At 41.8% G+C, this 18,488-nt stretch overlaps 1 protein-coding gene across 1 annotated transcript; it reads right to left on the reverse strand.

The window, feature by feature from the left end:
- Positions 1–12,295: 12,295 nt before the first annotated feature.
- CLDN14 (claudin 14) lies at positions 12,296–13,006 on the reverse strand. The gene has a single exon (XM_010000416.1). It carries the CDS (start codon positions 13,004–13,006, stop codon positions 12,296–12,298), a length of 711 nt encoding a protein of 236 aa, XP_009998718.1.
- Between the last annotated feature and the right edge of the window lie 5,482 nt (positions 13,007–18,488).

The raw sequence follows: 18,488 nt of genomic DNA on the forward strand, positions 1-18,488 counted from the left end.
TGAATAAATTTAAGAAACTTAAACAAATGTTCTTGATTAATGGACAATGTAAGTGAGGGGTTTTTCTTATTGTCTTGGAGATTACTTCAGTGCTGCTAATACTATCTTTAATACTATCTACAAAGAGAAAAAGTGTGTATGCAGTTAGTTTACATGAATCATTGCAGTCTTTCTCTTCTATAAATGCTTGTAATGACAGTGAAAGCAGATGGTTGTGATTAACTGTATTCAAAGAAGATTATAAAGTTGTCTGTTTTGTGAAGTCTTGACTGCAATGAAGCAAAGAAGGATGATGCTTCTTTCACAAACACAGATTTGGTGTAAGAAATTGGATTTTACACCACGCAAATTTGGAGAAAGGAAAGGAAATTTAGGTTATGTTACAACAACTACTTTTTGGTCTCTCCTTGCTTTCTGTAGTCAGGTTATTTGTAATTGACTTTACCCATTCTGGCTAAGTAAGTGGAAGTTTCCATAACCTGTTAGAGTATTTATTTTAGCTTTTTTTCTTGTGTGGTCCTGCTTTACTATTATTCACTAGATCGGGCCAAATCCTGAACAAAATTGTGGCAATGTTTTTCACCAATAACCTGCCAAATACCTCTCAACTCCCTTCTGTGCAATTTATTGTGTTGATTTTCTTACTGTGCAAATGTGTGCTGTGTTTGTGTCAGGTCATATCCGTGCTCAGTCAGCATTTCAACTTAAGGTAGTTAGATGCACATGTGATGTCAACTAGTCAGTGCTGGTAACAAGTAAATCTCTGTGCTGCTCCACTGAGATTAGAACTAGAGAACTGGATAGTTTGGATGTTGTCATGATGTTACATCTCTGTAAAGGATGTTTAGGATGATGTCTCTGACCATCTCTTTCAGTTTTTCATGCTATTTTTCCAGCATTGAGCAGTTGATAAAGATCTCATTGCATTCTACTTCTCTGTCTTGCCAGTAGTATCTTAGAAAGCTGGTGAAAATTTTTGGCTACTTTCTTTTCTGATATAAATTGGTAGCATTCAGTAGTGCCTGTGGGGGCTCCCCATTTACATAGATTTTGTTTCTAGAGCTATTTTGGAACACTTTTAGAGTGTTTTCTTTGAGTTTTTTTATTCTTTGTGGTTTTCTTTAATGGGTTTTCTCTTCCTTCCTCTTTTTTCCCCCTAGGCATAGTATGTGATGAACAGTAATCATACACTGACTAGAAGCTTTCATGTGTGTTGCAAGTAAAGTAAGAGGAAACATCTAGTGAACTCAACTCTGTGATGTGTGGAAACAAGTCTAGCCAGTATTTCCTAAAACTAGTCTTCCATGCTCAGCCCACCTTCAGTTTTTGGCAGACAAATTTACACCTACAGATCCTAATCCCTGTTGATCCATTTAGTGTGGCCTTTGATTCCTCCCACTAGCAATATCCTTCTGTAAAATCACTCCTGAAACTATCCATTCCCTCTGAAAAATAAAGAACTTTGCTTCCCTATTTGAAATGAATGTTTAATACTCCCTCAAGTTTTGTATTTAGAATTTTAATTGTCAGGTAAGAAAATGGGAAGGACTCCTCTGGTTTATTGAATCCAGCTCCCTTTGTCCAAGAGAGTGATGTCACATTAGTCCTTTTATTAAGCAGCCACGCTCCATTTTATTATCCATTTAATTGCTTGCCCTTGCTAATCCTATAAGAAGACTAGTCCAGGTATTCGTTCTCTGATAGCAAAACACATTTTAATTTTGAGTAAAGTTTCTTTCTGGATAGCTTTTTTCTTTTGCAAATATTATCCCTCTACCTTCTTGTAAGGAAAGCTTAACCTTACTTTATATGTTGTTCTTCTTTTATTAAAAAAATAATAATTTTTAAAAATTATCAAATAGCTACTATGTTTGTGCAAATAATTGAGAGTGATAAAAACACTACAAATTTTATAAAAAAAACTTCAACCTGTGATCTTCCAACAGAAACCAAATAAAATATAAAGAGCTTTTGCACCACTTTTACATTGGATGTGAATATGAGAGACAAGGTTTCTAAAGAAGATTCTGAAGATTTTACAGCTCTGGTACAAAATGACCCATTACATCTCCCTTCACACATGAAATATTTGTAAGAAAGTACAGCAAAACAAAATAATACATAACTTCTAGGGGCCCAGAAAGCCTGCTGTTATAAATTAAAAAACAATCATTCACATAAACAAGAATACACATTACAAAACCTAGTGCCCCAAGTTACTGTAAGGAAAATACAATGCACCATACATACATTGCCAGAAACATACTGAGCTTTTGTTTTCCATTTAGAAGAATTCCTTTTTAAGGCCCCAGCAGGCCTAAACAACAGACTCATTGTCTTTGGGTCTCATTACTGAGGAAAGGGCCGAGGAGATGACTCTGGCTTGCGTGGCACAGGTCCCATAGCAGCAAGCAGCTGGTACCTTTCCCTTGCGCTGCCAAGACCCTCCAGGAACACACTGTAGTTTGCAGGCGTAAAGGTGAAGATGGCATTCATTTAGGAAGAGGTTTTTCCAATATAATCAGGTCTGGCTTATTTCTCAATGTTTGGCTGAGTCTGGCTTTCATGGATGATGGAGGATGGAGCATCTCACCCACTCGGTTCTTCAGGTTTCTACAAGCCGTGAGCATCCCCAGGCACCTTCTGACTTTCCGAATGGGAGCAGATTTCCCCCTGTACCACCCAACGGCTGCTATTCAAAGGTTTGCTAATTTGATCACACATAATGAATTATGTGACACTTCTTCCCTGCTCCAGATTGTGCTGTTCTTACCGTAAAATGGTGTTTTTACAAGTGGACAGCATTTACAGTGCCATTCCTAATTCCAGGAGGATTTCACCAGGTACATGTGTGCGTATTTAGCATGTTAATAACTGATTGTAGTTAAATTTAAATTGTGCATTACTGGCCTCAGTGTTTCTGGCATGTGGCCCATAGACATCAGTGATCATGTTACTGGAGTTATGAATTTTCTCTCTGCTTTGTTATATTGAAATAGCTGTGTAATATAACTTCTAAGACTCAAATATAATCAAAACAAATGTGGGTAAAGAAAATCTGGGGTGTTAGGGGTGCAGCATCTGAGTTTGTGTTTTCTACACCTAAACATCTAAAGAGGCCTGTTTTTAGTAAACTGTAACACAAAAATTATTTGTAGTCCATACCCATGACATATGGTATATAAGAGCACATAGTAATCAATTCAAGGAAATTTTGTAAAGCATCCTTAGGCATAATAGGGCTTCAATTAATTTCAAATGTGAAAACTAAAGCTGGTGAAATGCATCCATTAAAGAAAAAGAACATATAAAGATATGAAAGAAATGTAAATAAAACCATAAAGCAGCTTTAAATAATTTTTTTCATTGCTTGTAGGTGCTCTTTTTTCAGCTAAGTGTTCAGTGTGAAAAGAACACTGAAAAATGCTGGGTTACTGGCAGTTGAAACAAAAATAAAAAGCAACTTAAGCCAACAGATTCGTATGTTAGGCAATCAAAAGCCAGAACAACTGGACAAAAGAAGAAAATGAATAGTTTTAGTGTTTTCACTTTGGCTCTGACCAAAATTCTATTTGCCATCATGCTGCAGAATTGAGCCTTTAATGCTTGCCAGATCAGCAGGCTGGCTAAGCAAGAGCATCACAGTTAAATTTTACAAATTAATAAATAGCACTTAAAAAATGCTATACAAGGTAGCTCTAATAACATAACTTGCAGAAGAGAAGTACAAGGGAGAGCTAGCTGTATCAGATGTATCTACTACCTTGCATAGTGATCATGTGTTTTTCAAAGACAACAGTAAGGAATCATAAAGCACTGCTAGGTGGCCTCTCTAAGCACTTTTAACATCTGACAGTCTTCATGCACCAGTAATTGTATGTCTTTGTAGAAGTAATGGAATTTCTTCATTCCTTTTAAACTAAAATCTCATACTAAAATGCACATCTTTCTTTTTTCCTGCCTGTCTTGGCTGGTTTCAGTTTTCTTTACTATAAATTGAGTCATGTGCACTGCTCTCAGATAGTTTAAAAATAGAAGTAAACTCCTAAGTTAAACAACCTGGAGAGTCTGGAGCATAGGAAACTGGGAACAAGAAAGAGGTCTGCCATGGCTAGGAAATGAAAAACTTGAAAAATCAAAGCAAAACAGAAAGACAGATGCAAGAAACTACATCATCCCCAGAACTGGAGCCAGTTCGTTTTCATATTGTATTTTTAATGCTCTCCTGCTGTAGTCCTGTCAGACATGGCAGAGAGCAGAGCTGTGCAGGTAAATACAGTGACAGAGCTATGGAGATGAGCTGCTGCCACTCACCTCTTCCAGGAGACAGGATTACAGGTGTGCTGTTGAGGACAATGCTTTCTCCCAAGCCCCCAGCTGGCAGCAGAAAGACAACATCAGCTTGGCTGAATCCGGCAGTTTACTCCACCCCACAGCCGGAAGACACGTACCTCCAGAAAGGATACACTGTCCCTTAAAGTCATTGGCTCCAAGGAATCAAGGCACATAATCTATTGGGTGCACCTTGCCTCCCCTCCCTGATATATCAGGCAAATGTTTGATTAGCAGTATCCACCACTTGCATTAAAGAAATCAGAAAGAAACAAAAATAAAATGCAACCTTAGTCTGTCTCTTATGGTCAGGTGGGGGTCTGATTCCCAAGATAACATGTGGGGTTTTGGAGCTGACAAGGCAGGACTCATGCTAGTTTGTCTACTCCATCTCCCAAGCATTCCCCTGACATCTTTACTCCTTCAGCAAACCTAACCTTTAGGCAGGAGTTGGGAAGGTGGCCAGGTACATATATAGCCCAAATCTAAGGGGGCACCATGCTCTAGGGCTTTCCCTCAATTCTTTCATACCTGTATTCTTCTCCTTTCAGAGTTTTGTTTCAGATCTGGATGCAAAGGCCCAAGATCTTCTGTCTGCAGCCAGGCATTTTGGTACTCACAGGTGATTTCTTTGTTTCAGCTCACAACTTCTCTGCTGTGGGAAATGTGGGCTACACACGCACTTCTTTCACAGCCTGGAGATCTTAGGTGTTTAATGGCTATTTCCTTTCTGCTGGCTTGCTGCCCTCCCTCTGTTTCCCCATCTTCTAATTTATTAACATTTGTTAAAAACTATGAAAGAAACCATAACCCTATGATCCCCACCTCAGTTCCAGCTTCCTTTAAAGGTTGCTTCTGCTACATTATCATCAGCTAAGAAATGAATGAACAGACTGTTTTCCCCAGGATGTTAGAAGATGCTTGCACCCAGTTTTACTGAGGTTTCTATGAGACAAATGCTACTCAGCATCCACATCCACTACAAAATCCACCTTGTTTTCAAAGTACTGAAAACATCAGCAATTCTTTGCACAAGCAATAGAGTTCTAACTCTGTTTCCCAAGGCTTACAAATACTTCTAGAGTTCTTCTCTCCTGTGTTTTCCATAGCACAAGTGCTTAGCCCTTTAAAATGTGAACAAATAAAACAAATAGGCAGCTCACTGCAAAGTGGAAGTGTGGGATTACTCTGTCAGCATGCCCTTTTCTCACACTGCAGGCCTGAGAGCAATTAAATAAAGCTGACATGCATTAGCAAGGCAGCCTAATTGAGCCTGAATTGCTAGGCAAGTGGCAATAGCCCAAGCCAGTATGGATTTGAGAGCACCCCCATTAGGGAACGTTGATCAATATCAGTGATTATGACATTTTAAAAATAAAATTGATTGTCCTTGACTGGAGTGGAAGGGAGGACTTAACTCATACATGCCACCGGTTACAACTGCTCTGTTCAATATGAAACACTTTGTGAAATGGCCATTGCAAGTCTTTCCCTGTCGTCTCTCTTACAGGGGCAAAATTCCCATGACTTTGAGTCTCTTTGCTCTGGAGGCCTTTTAGATAAAAGCTCTATAATAGACTTGGAAATATTGACAATAATAATAAGCTTATGGGTGAAATTCTGACCTCACTAAAGTCAATGGAGCCAGAATTTCTCCATTTTTTATACCCAGACACATACATGAAGTCTATACGTATGCTCTTAACAGATCAAATTTGCACATTGATTCACTCTTTTTATTCGCTCTGCTTTCTGGCAGTTTGCTTACCAAAGATATTTCAGGTGCAAGCTAATGAAATTAATGGATTTTCCTCATGCTTAAAGCATAAAATAAAATTAACAGTCTTTCCCTCCCTGGAAGCCTTCTTTAAAATAAAAAAAAAATGGGAGGTCAGTATATCTTGCCTTCTCGTCCGTGAAGCATTTTAAGCTATTTCAAATCTTTGAGTTTCTGTAAAACTGTCTTACAAACTGGTATGTGTCTCAATGAAGGAGGGTAACTGCCTGGGAGGAAGTGTAGAAGAAAGAGGGGTAGCATGACTTCAGCTGAGTTTCTCTGACAGATGCTTGGTCAGCATCAAGCCTCACTAGTTTCAGACATGTCTTCTGATGTCATGGCAGAAGAACAGGAAAGGATATGAATTAAAATGGGAATCGACATGATCAGGTGCCCATTTAGTGGTAAGAATAGGAAACATGGATGATCACAACATGCAGGCTAAGCCATATTAATTTCTTAAGAAAACAAGTGAAAAAAGGACTTACTTTTATTTTATGCTGCACAGAAAAGCAAGTGTCATGTCCTGCACTTGGGCCACAACAACCCCACGCAACGCTACAGGCTGGGGGAAGAGTGGCTGGAAAGCTGCCCAGAGGAAAGGGACCTGGGAGTGCTGATAAACAAGTGGCTGAACATGAGCCAGCAGTGTTCCCAGGTGGCCAAGAGGGCCAATGGTGTCCTGGCTTGTACTAGAAATAGTTTTGCAAGCAGGTCTAAGGAAGTGATCCTTCCCCTGTACTCAGCATTGATGAGGCCCCATCTCAAGTACTGTGTTCAGTTTTGGGCACCTCAATATAAGAAGGACATTGAGGTGCTGGAGCTGGTGCAGAGAAGAGCAACGAGGCTGGTGGAAGGCCCAGAGAGCAAGTCTTATGAGGAGTGGCTGAGGGAACTCGGGCTGTTTAGTCTAAAGAAAGGGAGGCTGAGGGGAGACCTTATTGCTCTCCGCAACTACCTGAAAGGACATTGTGATGAGGTAGTTTCTGGTCTCTTCTCAGAAGTAAATAGTGATAGGACAAGAAGGGATGGCTGAAAGCTACACCAGGGAAGGTTTAGGCTGGAAATTAGGATTATTTTTTTTTTCTCTGACCAGGGTGTCAGACACTGGAACAGGCTGCCCAGAGAGGTGGTTGAGTCACCATCCCTGGATGAGTTTAAAAGTCATTTAGATGGGGTATTTGGGGATATGGTTTAAGGGTTGAACATGGTGGAGTAGGGTTAAAGGTTGGACTTGATGATCTTAAAAGCGTTTTCCAACCTTACTGATTCTATGACTCTATGATAAGTTTTACTATGGTTTATCTGTTACCTCACTCCAGTACTTGCACTAGGCATTGTGGGAAAATCAGAACAAAAAATGCCAACCACTTCATGACCCAGAAAGCTTCTATCTGCTCAATGGCTCCATTTGGTTTTGTGATAGTGAAGAGCATGGTGCATCTCAGGCACTGCTTTTTGGGGCAGCTCACTCACTCCAATCCTTACTCCTCCTTTACCACTGCTCCTGCCTTTCCAGGCATCCCTTTTGTGGCTCACCTCACCTTTTCAGTAGCTAGGTCAGCTAACTTCAGTGCCAGAAAATTAGGGCATTTTTTCAGAGGGGGTTTCCTGCCATATGGAGACGCCGTTTTAAGTCAGTTTTGTCGGCTGACTCAAAGGACATTTCATGTTCGTGTAAGGAAATACCTGGTCCTTCACAGCTTCTATCTGCTCAATGGCTCCATTTGGTTTTGTGATAGTGAAGAGCATGGTGCATCTCAGGCACTGCTTTTTGGGGCAGCTCACTCACTCCAATCCTTACTCCTCCTTTACCACTGCTCCTGCCTTTCCAGGCATCCCTTTTGTGGCTCACCTCACCTTTTCAGTAGCTAGGTCAGCTAACTTCAGTGCCAGAAAATTAGGGCATTTTTTGATGTTGGTTTTTGCCTTTTCAAGGAGTTAAACTGGTTCACGGGGAGGACTAAGTACAAAGTGGTGGATAGGACTTGTAGCAGCAAGGGCTGGGAAAATGGAATCTCACCACTTCTGTAGCAGTGATTTGCTACATCAACTCATGGATCATGGTAGAAGTTCAGCATAAGCCACAGCTGAAACCTGTGGCTCAGGTTTGCAGGGACATGAGCAGTCTTGCTATATCCTACATGTAATCTACCAAATTTTAATCTAGAGGATGACTTCTAATCTGAGTGGCATTAAAACTCACTGATGGATTATGTATTCCTCCAGCACCACAATGGTTTGACTTCAGCTGTGCAGAATGGAAGGCTTGAACATAACAGTTTCTTTGGGGCCTAAAATCAATGTACTCTTTTACTTCAAGCCAAAGATCACTTTTTCTACTCACCTACTTTGCACCTGAGGAAGACCTTGGTCTACCTGTGTGCCACCTCCAATCTAGCCTTCATGTCATTAGACCATTTTCCTCTCACAATTTGTTAGTCAGGTCCCTTTCCTGCAGAGGAAGGGAGTTTTGCAAGGGAGGTCATAATTTTAATCCCACAGGTTTAGTAATAATAGAGTGGCACAGGATTTTTTTTTTGTCTGTCAGCCACTTTCAAGCAGTAGTGTTAGAGCTGACTAAAATGTTTTCTTCTCTTATTTTTTTTTAATTTGTATTTGGTTGTTTGTGATGAACTGAATCAGAGTTACTTGTATGCCATGTTCTGTGAGACCATATCATGGCCTGCCATATTTTAGATAGCAAAATCCAAGGTGATTGAGGAATGAACAGTCCACAAGACCTAAGGAAGGATACAAAGATGGGGAGCAACATCCTTGACCTCATCCCATCCCCATATGGTGGTCTCAATTAGATGAATCTTAGAAAGAGCTTCTTGCAGCCTCAGAAGCTGCCAGCCTCTCTGAGTCCAGCCTTCATCCCTACCTCAGATGCCTCCTGCAGCAGTCTCCCCCGTCTCTCCTGATGTTGCAGAGCTAACAACAATATCCTCTTGCTGCCAAATCCCATCCTCCACCTAAGCATCCCTGCCAAGTCTCCCACCACTGCTATTCCAGGCACGTCACACTGAAGTTGATTAAAACCACAATCACATGCATGAGCAATGCCAGCACTGCTAGAAGGAAATTCTGCCCACCCTGGATCCCATCCTCGCCTCCCTGCAGTCCCTCCACCTGGAGGGGAAGCTGGCACATCAGCTCTAATGAGTTGAAGGCAAAAGCAGGCAGTACTTATCTAATAATTATTATTTTTTTTTTAATCTGCTACCTTGGGACTATACAAGAAACCATTGCCCTGCCCTGTTACCCTGCTGCTGAGCTATAGCTGTCCAAAAAAAATTGGCTCAAACCAGGACAGGAGCACATTCTCATGAACAGCACCTTGGTAGCCCAGGAAACTCATCCCCTCTCCTTGACACTCTGTCACTTATCAATGCCACTGATGACCAAGGGATGAATCAGCAAAGGAGGGAGAATGGGGATTCATTCCATGGCTAATGCCTCATTGTACCATCTGGCAGGACTGCCAGGGCGGAGAGTGAGGTCTGGCCACAGGTCTGCATGGCAGCAGGGGAGGAGCTGGGGTTATCAACATGTACATTGGCCTGGGAAACTTGCAGCCAGACCTCTGAGGCTGCTAGAATGGATATGGTTTTTGTTTCAAATGGCAGGAAAGAAAGAAGGAAGGAAGGAAGGAAGGAAGGAAGGAAGGAAGGAAGGAAGGAAGGAAGGAAGGAAGGAAGGAAGGAAGGAAGGAAGGAAGGAAGGAAGGAAGGAAGGAAGGAAGGAAGGAAGGAAGGAAGGAAGGAAGGAAGGAAAAGAAAAGAAAGAAAGAAAAGAAAAGAAAAGAAAAGAAAGAAAGAAAAGAAAAGAAAAGAAAAGAAAAGAAAAGAAAAGAAAAGAAAAGAAAAGAAAAGAAAAGAAAAGAAAAGAAAAGAAAAGAAAAGAAAAGAAAAGAAAAGAAAAGAAAAGAAAAGAAAAGAAAAGAAAAGGAGGTTTATGGCAATTTTAGCATGGAACAAGATCGACACAGCCCGCCATGAAAGAAACCGTTACCCTCTCTTTATTGATATCAGAGCACTTCCAGGTATTTTTGCCAGGACTTTATAAACTGTTGTTACTACTGTCAAGGACCATGCTTGGCTGGGAATTTGTGAGGGAAGAATAGCACTACACATAAGTATTCCCACCACACAAACATCTTGGCAAGTGAATTAATTTATCAGTATATAACAAACATACGACCTAATTAGACACAAGCCCATTTCCTGCACTTGGACTTGTATTCCAGTATTCATGGCTGTCCAAAGCCCTTGTTTGAAGCTGATACTGTAATCACTTGGCTAGATCTTTTGTAATGTAAATACAGAAAAAAACACTATGTAATTGACCACCTTCATTAGGATCCCTTTCATCCTAGAAAGGCATCCCCAAAAATCTGTAATGGACTATGAGCAGCTTGACCATAATGGACTATGAACAGTTTAACTCCATCTTCTCTAGAACCTATTGTCAAATCAGTTTCTGTCCATTCCTTGCACCTCAGAGTCTGTTGTTAAGATGTTTGCAGTGTCAGTGAGGTTTCTGTACATTTTCTTTTCCACATAATTTGTAATAGCTACAGTTAATAAAACATGAACTTATAATCAGTTATTACCCATCAATCACCAAAGCCTGGTCCCAGATACTTTTTGTTATTGTTGGTCTCAGCAAATTGGTTAGAAATTACATTTAAAAAAAAACACAATGGTGATGATGACTTGTGTCAATGCTGAAAATCACTCTTTTACAACTCAAATCAACATGAAAAAAATGACTGGATCAACCATGGAGAAGAAGGTTCTGAGTGAAACCAGGGGAAATGTTAAAAGGGTCCCAGCTCCAGAGGTGCTACCAGGTGATAACATAATTGCAAACAGGTTTTCTTCCAAATGAAGTATACCAGGTGTAGTTGCCTCACAGTTCTTGGAAGCATATTTTTTAACGCTGCTAAATGTCAGTCCATATGTTGTTCTGGAGAGAAGTGTTCTATAGCTTTCTGGGGTTAACAGGAATCTAGTGTTTTTAATTTTTATGATGGTTTTACACCATAGTATGTGGTGCACTGGACTTTGCTGTAACATAAAATTAAGAGGACTGGGATTCTTTGTTCATGATTCAATTTTTAATTGTTTTAACACATTGTGGAATGATTGCATTCTGCAAGGATTTTAGAAGTAAATGTCTTGATTTTATACTTCTTCTGACAGGCAGTAGTTAAGGTCTATGAGTGTAACCTCTGCTGGCATGGAGGCTGTCTACCTCACTGAAGCCTGGCAGAATGGAAGTTCCCCAAATGCCACTGGAGTAGATGGAAATACTATTTCTAACTCTAATGCACCTTCACTCAGGACTCCAGGCAAAAAACACCAGGATTGAGCCTAAGAAAAGAGTGCTTCTTATCATGTGGCATTTGGTGATAGAACTGATTTTCTGATCTAAATAACACATAGAATTAATAAAAGTTTAGCACCAGATGTCTAGTTTTGTACTATTACTGACATTTCATTATGATGCATCGTCTTGTTTCAAAAATGTGCTAAAATTTTATTTTGGTAAGGTGAAAACTTTGCACTCTGTTTTTAAATACTGGTTACAACATACTGTCAAATACATCTGCCAGAAGGCTGTTGAAATTCATGTGTCAAGGGAGGACAAAAAACCAAACCAAACCAAACAAAAAAGTTAAGTCAAAGCAAAACAGATACCTTGTCATAACGAAACATTCATGCGTTATGGAAATGAGAAACCAAGCAGTCAATCACTGCTGAAAATCACTGTGTCACACCATGAAGTTCTGCGTTTTAGGCAAAACGGCGTCTTCTGTTGGAACACTGTTCAAACAACAGGTCGCCACCGGTTCCGCTTTAGTGCTTCTCGCAGGGCAGAGACAAACCAAAACATGGCTTGTAGTGAAACTGCCCTTGAACTGCATGACTGCAGAACTCAAATTGAACGTAGGCAGGTATGGGCTGAACATCACAGCCTCCTTTGTGTTTGCTTTCCAGGCTTTGCAGCAAGCAGTTTTATGTTTGCAGTCTTTCTTCCTCCAGGAAGAAAGGAAGAAATGAACAATGGTAAACTTTGTATCGTAACCCTTCTAAATGGGATGTCGTCTCAGCTTTGTTTTATGCCATGCACAGAAATTATAAAGCAGCTGTGTCCTGCAGGCAAATCTCAGGGAACTCACACATAGTCATTTAATCTGTAGCCGCTATGGGAAGCAGATGTCAGGGAAGAAGCATGGTTTCCCTTGTAGGCAGTTGGTGGTCTATAGGAGGGAGCAGTCCTCCTCATGCTGCTGGGCTGCGTCTGGTAAGGTGCCTCGTTCCCTCCGCACTGGCTCGACGTGCACAGCAGAGCCCCGCCGAGGATCGTCAAAGAGGCAGAGACAAAGCCAAGGTAAAGAGCTTGACCTATCTCATACTTCATCCCGCTGGGAAGCGCGGGGTTGTAGAAATCTGTAACAACATCGTTAGTGGTCCAAGAAACAGGTACCAGGCAGGAGAGACCGGCCAGGATGAAAATGATCCCCCCGGAGGCAGCGATGGAGGCTTTGGCAGAAGTCCCCTTGGCACAGTGGGTGCACTTCATACCGATGACAGCAATCACGCACGCCAGGGCGGAAAGGACGCAGGAAATCACCATCATGGCACGGGCAGCTTGGAGGTCAGGGGGCAGTGCCAGCTGGGAGCGGTGGACTTGGCACTGGTAGATGCCGGTGCTGTGCCAGACGCACTCCATCCAAAGCCCTTTCATATAGCCCACAGCTGTTATAATATTGGAGCCTACATGCGCCGTTCGCCACCAGTGCGGCAGAATAGTAGCAATTAATGTCCCAATTAGTCCGAGCAGGCTGAGGGAGAAGCCAAGTAACTGAAGGGTCGAGCTTGCCATGTTAATGTTTGTCCTGCCTAGTTCTCTTAATAAAGCACCTCCGCTTGAATTCCTTCAGAAAACACGGGCTTTTCTTGGAAGGTATGCAGCTGTTTTACTTTGACACCTTCTGCTCTCCTAATAAAAGGCAATTGAGGAAAAAAGGAGTTAATTATTACCCAAATGCATTACCTCTCCAGCCAGTAAGGTGCATTCCAAGTGCAGTTAGTGCAATAATTAGCATAGTTATCGCTGTTAATCTTACTTTTGTGGAAGTAATGGGAAAGTAAGCTTCCCTCTTCACTTATATAAACAGTCTCTCGTTGCCCACTGGGAAGAAAACTCAAGACAATTTATGAAATGGAAAAAAATATTTTAAATGCAAATATTCCTCTTCCCAGCAGACTATTCAAAAAACCAAACATGATTTCCTTTCTAAAGCAGAGAATTAGCTAGTGTTAACACTTGGAATGAAAGAGATTTATAAAGTAGGGAACTGCAGGTTGCTTTACACGTTGAAAACATTCCCAGAAGGTCATAGCAGGACTAGGAAAACAATAAGGGTGTATTAGCTCAAAGAAGGGAGCAAAGAGGGTGATTTAAAACCTGTGGAAGAGGATAACAAGTATTGGATTAAAGCCGCTTTCCTGACTTGCCAGTATTTCTTGGGGTTGAGTTTTAATAAAGCAACTCAGAGGGGAATAATTTCCATTAGCCTCTGTGGAGTTTCAGCTTATGATTTTAGGTTGTGGGTGAAATGACAGCATGTGAAACCAGATGTACATCGTGGAGCTTCTGAGGAGCAACACCTTCACAGTTTGGTCATGTACAAATTCTAGCAGAAAAAGAAGGAACAGTAACTCTTCCTTATGTATAAATCGCTGCTTAAGTGGTCTTTTCCAATAGCTGCCTTGCAAGGTCTGTTACACATCACGCGTTTTGTGTGTGGGCAGAAACCTGATATTTTGATATATAAAATAACTGTTGCATCAAAATCCAACTTGGAATTCAGAAACAGAAACAAATGCAGGCTCCAATTCTGCAAAGGCCTGTGCATGTGCTGAACGCATGTGCAGAGGAGAAAGCATAAGTGTTTGCAGGACTGGGCCTTAGTAAGCAAAGGAAGCAAAACCATCTGGCCAAACTAAAGAAGACCTTTAAAAAAACAAAACAACACAGAGGGAGAAAAGTGAAAGCTGGTTTATGTTCCCCTTATCTCGCTAATGAGGCAGAAATTCTTGAGGTGTACATCAGTGCTGATATTTTTCTCCAGCCCACTTTGTGGTATGCACTGATCTCTGTGTAACAGGATGATGGGACATCATTGCTCCAAACAACCAGAATCTGCCTTAGACATTGTGCCAAAAGAGAGAAAAAAAGTGGAAAGCACAGTGATTATACCAGCTAGGCAGTACATCAACACAGGCTGAGGGTCTTGTACTTACGTATGTTCCTTTTCTTTTGTTTGGAGCATATTTGCTGTGCACAGACGTAGGATGGGGAGAAATGCAATGTTGGACAGGATTTGCCTCCTGTCCTGGGAGAAGTACCCAGCCCTCCTACTGGAAGAGAAAAGAAATGTTAAAGACTGGGTTTGCTTTAGTGTGGCAAATTTTAAGAAGCATTTTCCTAACTTTAGGGCTTTCTGGCCTTTCAGGTACTCTCTACATAATGCTTCAGTGAAAGTAACTAGGTTTATGTGGCTGCTGAAGTGCTTTGCCTAATTTGCAAATGCTAAGACAAATGCAGAGGGTTTTGTATCAGAAATCATTGTTCCAGGTAGGTGCCATGTGATGTCTCTCCATTCTGCCAGGGAAGGTCAAGCTGCAGGCCTCTCTCTTTGTACCAGCTGTCACAGAGTATTACAATTTGACAGGACACTGGATATGGCTGAGAACAGCACAGAGGAGCAAGCAGGAGTAAAGAAATAGTTACCTCCAAAAGTACTGAGCATTTGATTTCTACTCCTACCACATACTGAGTAAGAGCTCTAGAAATACTCAACATGCTTGCTTTCCAGACTGTTTGTGTTTGACTCATATATTATGGATAATGAAAATTAAGCAGTATATTCCCTTTCACATTACTGTTTGTTTCCTGTGAGGCATGCCATGGTTGTATTTAAGCATGCCGCACACCTTAGAGAAATTAACCTGGTAATACTCCTCCAGGGTCCTAGAGCTGGCTTTGGGGCTCGGCAGGAGGACAAGGAACCTGCTCAGGTTGCACAGGAAATACGTGTCTGAACTGGAAATGGACCTCAGGTGTCCCAAGACCTAAAACCAACACCACCTTTCACATCCCTGGTCTCTGCCTGATCTGATGGTCCCCCATTCCTTTGTTATTTTTCCCCGTGCGGAGAAGTGGAACCTGAGATTATCCTCCATCCATTACTCATTCCACTCGTTATATCTGTATATTGCACACCTTTCAAAAGAGTGGTCTAGGTTACTCTTGCATGTTTGCAAATAGGCTTTCAAGGTCAGGCATCAGGCTTTGCAGCTAATACCAGGGAGAATAGGATATAAAAGGTAAATGTGATTTACACCACCAGTCATGGGAAATGGACTCCCAGTTTAATGGAGGTCAGAATACTCGGGTGGGGGCATAGCAGCAGCTATTTTTAGATGTCATTAAGGTGTTATTTTTAAACATTATCCATTAAAAGCCTTCTAATTTAAGAAACCGGTGTTAATTAGCCCTGCTTGCTTGGCGTCATGTTTTCCATGTGCCTTTCTCAGCGGATGCCAGCTGCCCCTGGTGCTCAGTAACGCTTTAACCACTGCGGACCAGCCTTCCCCTCTCTGCTTGCAAGTGGCAAAACCAGCAGTAACTTAACATGTTTATCTCCAAGAACATCAATGGCCTTGTTAAAATGTCTCACCTTACAGCTTTGTTCCTAATGGGTTAGGTGTGGAACATGACCGCCACGGTGGGATCAGGTGCAGCGGTGGAAGCAGCCAGCTGGAAGTTTCTCGTAGGCTGACCTAATTAAAGACAAAAATGAGAAAGAGCCTTTTTTTTTTTTACTGCATGGATTGTGTTTGTTAATATTATTTTAGAAAATAAGGAAACCAGAGCCAATCTTTGTGGGGCAGTGAAGACGGCGACTGTCCGGGGTAAAAAGTTACAAATGTTGGTAAAATGGCTGCTTCCTTGCAACAGGGGACAGTAGCATTACTATCCAGTGCAGAGCTGCAAGAGAAGGCAGACAGCTTTCTGAAACCAAGCACACTGCTGAAATGTCTCATCTCTGCCTTTGGCTTTGCTCAGCCAGACACCCACATCTCAGCTGCTGCGGATTACATGAGATGCAAGTTGCTTCTTTCAGGGGAAACCCCTTTTGGCTGTGGTGGTGTCTGTTTACATCCTCTCCAGAACTAACACCAGCAACCTCTCGGGCTCTTGTCCAAGCCCACAATCTCAAATAAATAATTTTGTTTTCAACCTCTTGGTACAGTTTGGCCAATACCATCAAGAAGCCTTGAGCCAGCTGAGCTGAAGCCCTGCAGCAGAACTGGCTCAGTGAGTGCCATTACTTTGCTGGCACACTCGAGGTGATAGATCCCAGTGTCAAGGCCCCTTAACTGGACCAAGGCAAGAGCAGGACAGCATGCATGCTTGGTTTTCATGATCTTCAAAGCTCATCTAAGCTCTGAGCAATTGTAAAATGATGGGGAAATTTGTAAAACATCATGCCAGGTTTATTTTTGTGTGCACAAGGGTTGGAAAGATAACTTTTCCATACAAACGTTAGTTTTGCTTAATGCCTGTGTTGTACAGGAGCAGGCATAGCTGGGATAAATCCTTGGTTGTGCTTTCTGCTGGGCTGGATCACAGCTGTGTTAGGCTTGGGAGACATGGCTCCAAAGTAAGCTCCAAATAAACAGCAGAAACTGATGTCACTAATCTGGGTATTTACCCAGGATTAAATGACAGATGCATGTTTTACTGCTGTCTCTTTCATCATTTCTCATTTTACTGTTTCCCTACCCATATCAATATTATCCTTTTTTTTTTTTTTTCTACTCTTCCCAAGCTCTTTCTCCAGACCTATAAATTTGTTCTTCTTGTGTGAATTTCAACTCAGTTATTTCAGTATTTCGGTAGTTCATGAGTTTAGGTATTTCTCTGAGCACTCATACCAATTTATATTTTCACTACAGCCTCTCAAATTCTGCACCAGGTATCTCAAAATTCCTGAAAATCTGGCTGTTTCAGCCTCTGCATGTAGAGTGAAAAATGGCATGACACGTTGATGACCATCTGCAGACCATTGGAGACTCAGACCTGAAGTGCTCCCTGTTGTGCTGATCCAAGCCTCCTTATGTACATGCTCATTTTACATGCTTGCTTAACCTCACACAGCCTGAAAGAGCAAGGTTGGGTCCATGTTTAAGTGCCAACTGGACCAGAGCTTTAAGGAATGCTTGGGTAGTATGTTTGCTGGGTGGTGAGCGAGATTGCCCTCTCTAACTCTGAGCTTGGCTGCTTCCCCTCCCCAGGCCCTTTCATCACTAACTCCTGTTGAAACGTTTTTAAGGAAAATAATGAGCTAGCACTGTGCCCTCAGGACGAAGAGATGTGTCCTTGTATGTGGGCGTGGGTGGGTGGATCTGAAGGGAAATAAGGCTCACCAGACTCACAGCAAAATTCTTCTATTTTCCCCTTCTTTAATTTCTTTAAAGAAGAGATTAGGAAAGCAATAAAAGTTTGAAACACATGTTGTAACCAACCCTGATCCTACACCTACTCTCACCCCCTCTCTGTGAAACAAGTCCTCCCAGGAAATGCTGACATTGATCACTGCAGCACAGCTGCTGCTCTGCCAGATGTGCAGGAGCAACCTTAACCCCTCCTCAGATCCACAAAGCCCCCCGAACTAGCACTTTGTAGCACTGTTGGGTTGTAACTGGCCTTGTGCTGCCTCTTTTTTTCCTTCTGCATGGACAGGATCCTTCTCATGAGCCCCAGGTCAACCTGTCTGTGCAGCTTTTTGGGTGTCTATCTTGGCTATGGGTGCAGTCAGCCTCCAGTTGTACTGCCATTCACTTCGTGGCTTGTTACTCCTGAGACCAGTCATACATTATCTCTGCATTAAAATTAATCTCACTTTGAAATACTCTTGAGTGAGCCCCATGGTTTTTTTTCTGTTACAGAAGTATTTAACTTTAGGGGCTCTGTTATTTGAGGTTTTTCTACAAGTACAAATCAAAAGATGCATCTTCACCCTGAAATTACATGAAAGTCAATAGACTTGGAAAAACTAGAAAGACCACAAAGAAAAAAAGATCAGGTGCACATTTTGATTCCACATCATTTTACTCCCCACATTTTGGGGTCTTGTCTCCTCAGTCCTCCAGATAGCCAGTGGCTGCGGTAGGGACCCTCAGAGAGAGGTTTAGATCATCACTGGAATGAATCTTCTTCAAGGGATCCTGGCTGCTTTTTGGAGTCGATAGGGGCAGCTGGGAGGAGCAGGTCTCCTTGGTGAGGTGCTCCA

This window comes from Chaetura pelagica, unplaced genomic scaffold (assembly GCF_000747805.2).
Source record: "Chaetura pelagica isolate M959 unplaced genomic scaffold, ChaPel_1.0 scaffold244, whole genome shotgun sequence".
Lineage (NCBI taxonomy): Eukaryota > Metazoa > Chordata > Aves > Apodiformes > Apodidae > Chaetura > Chaetura pelagica.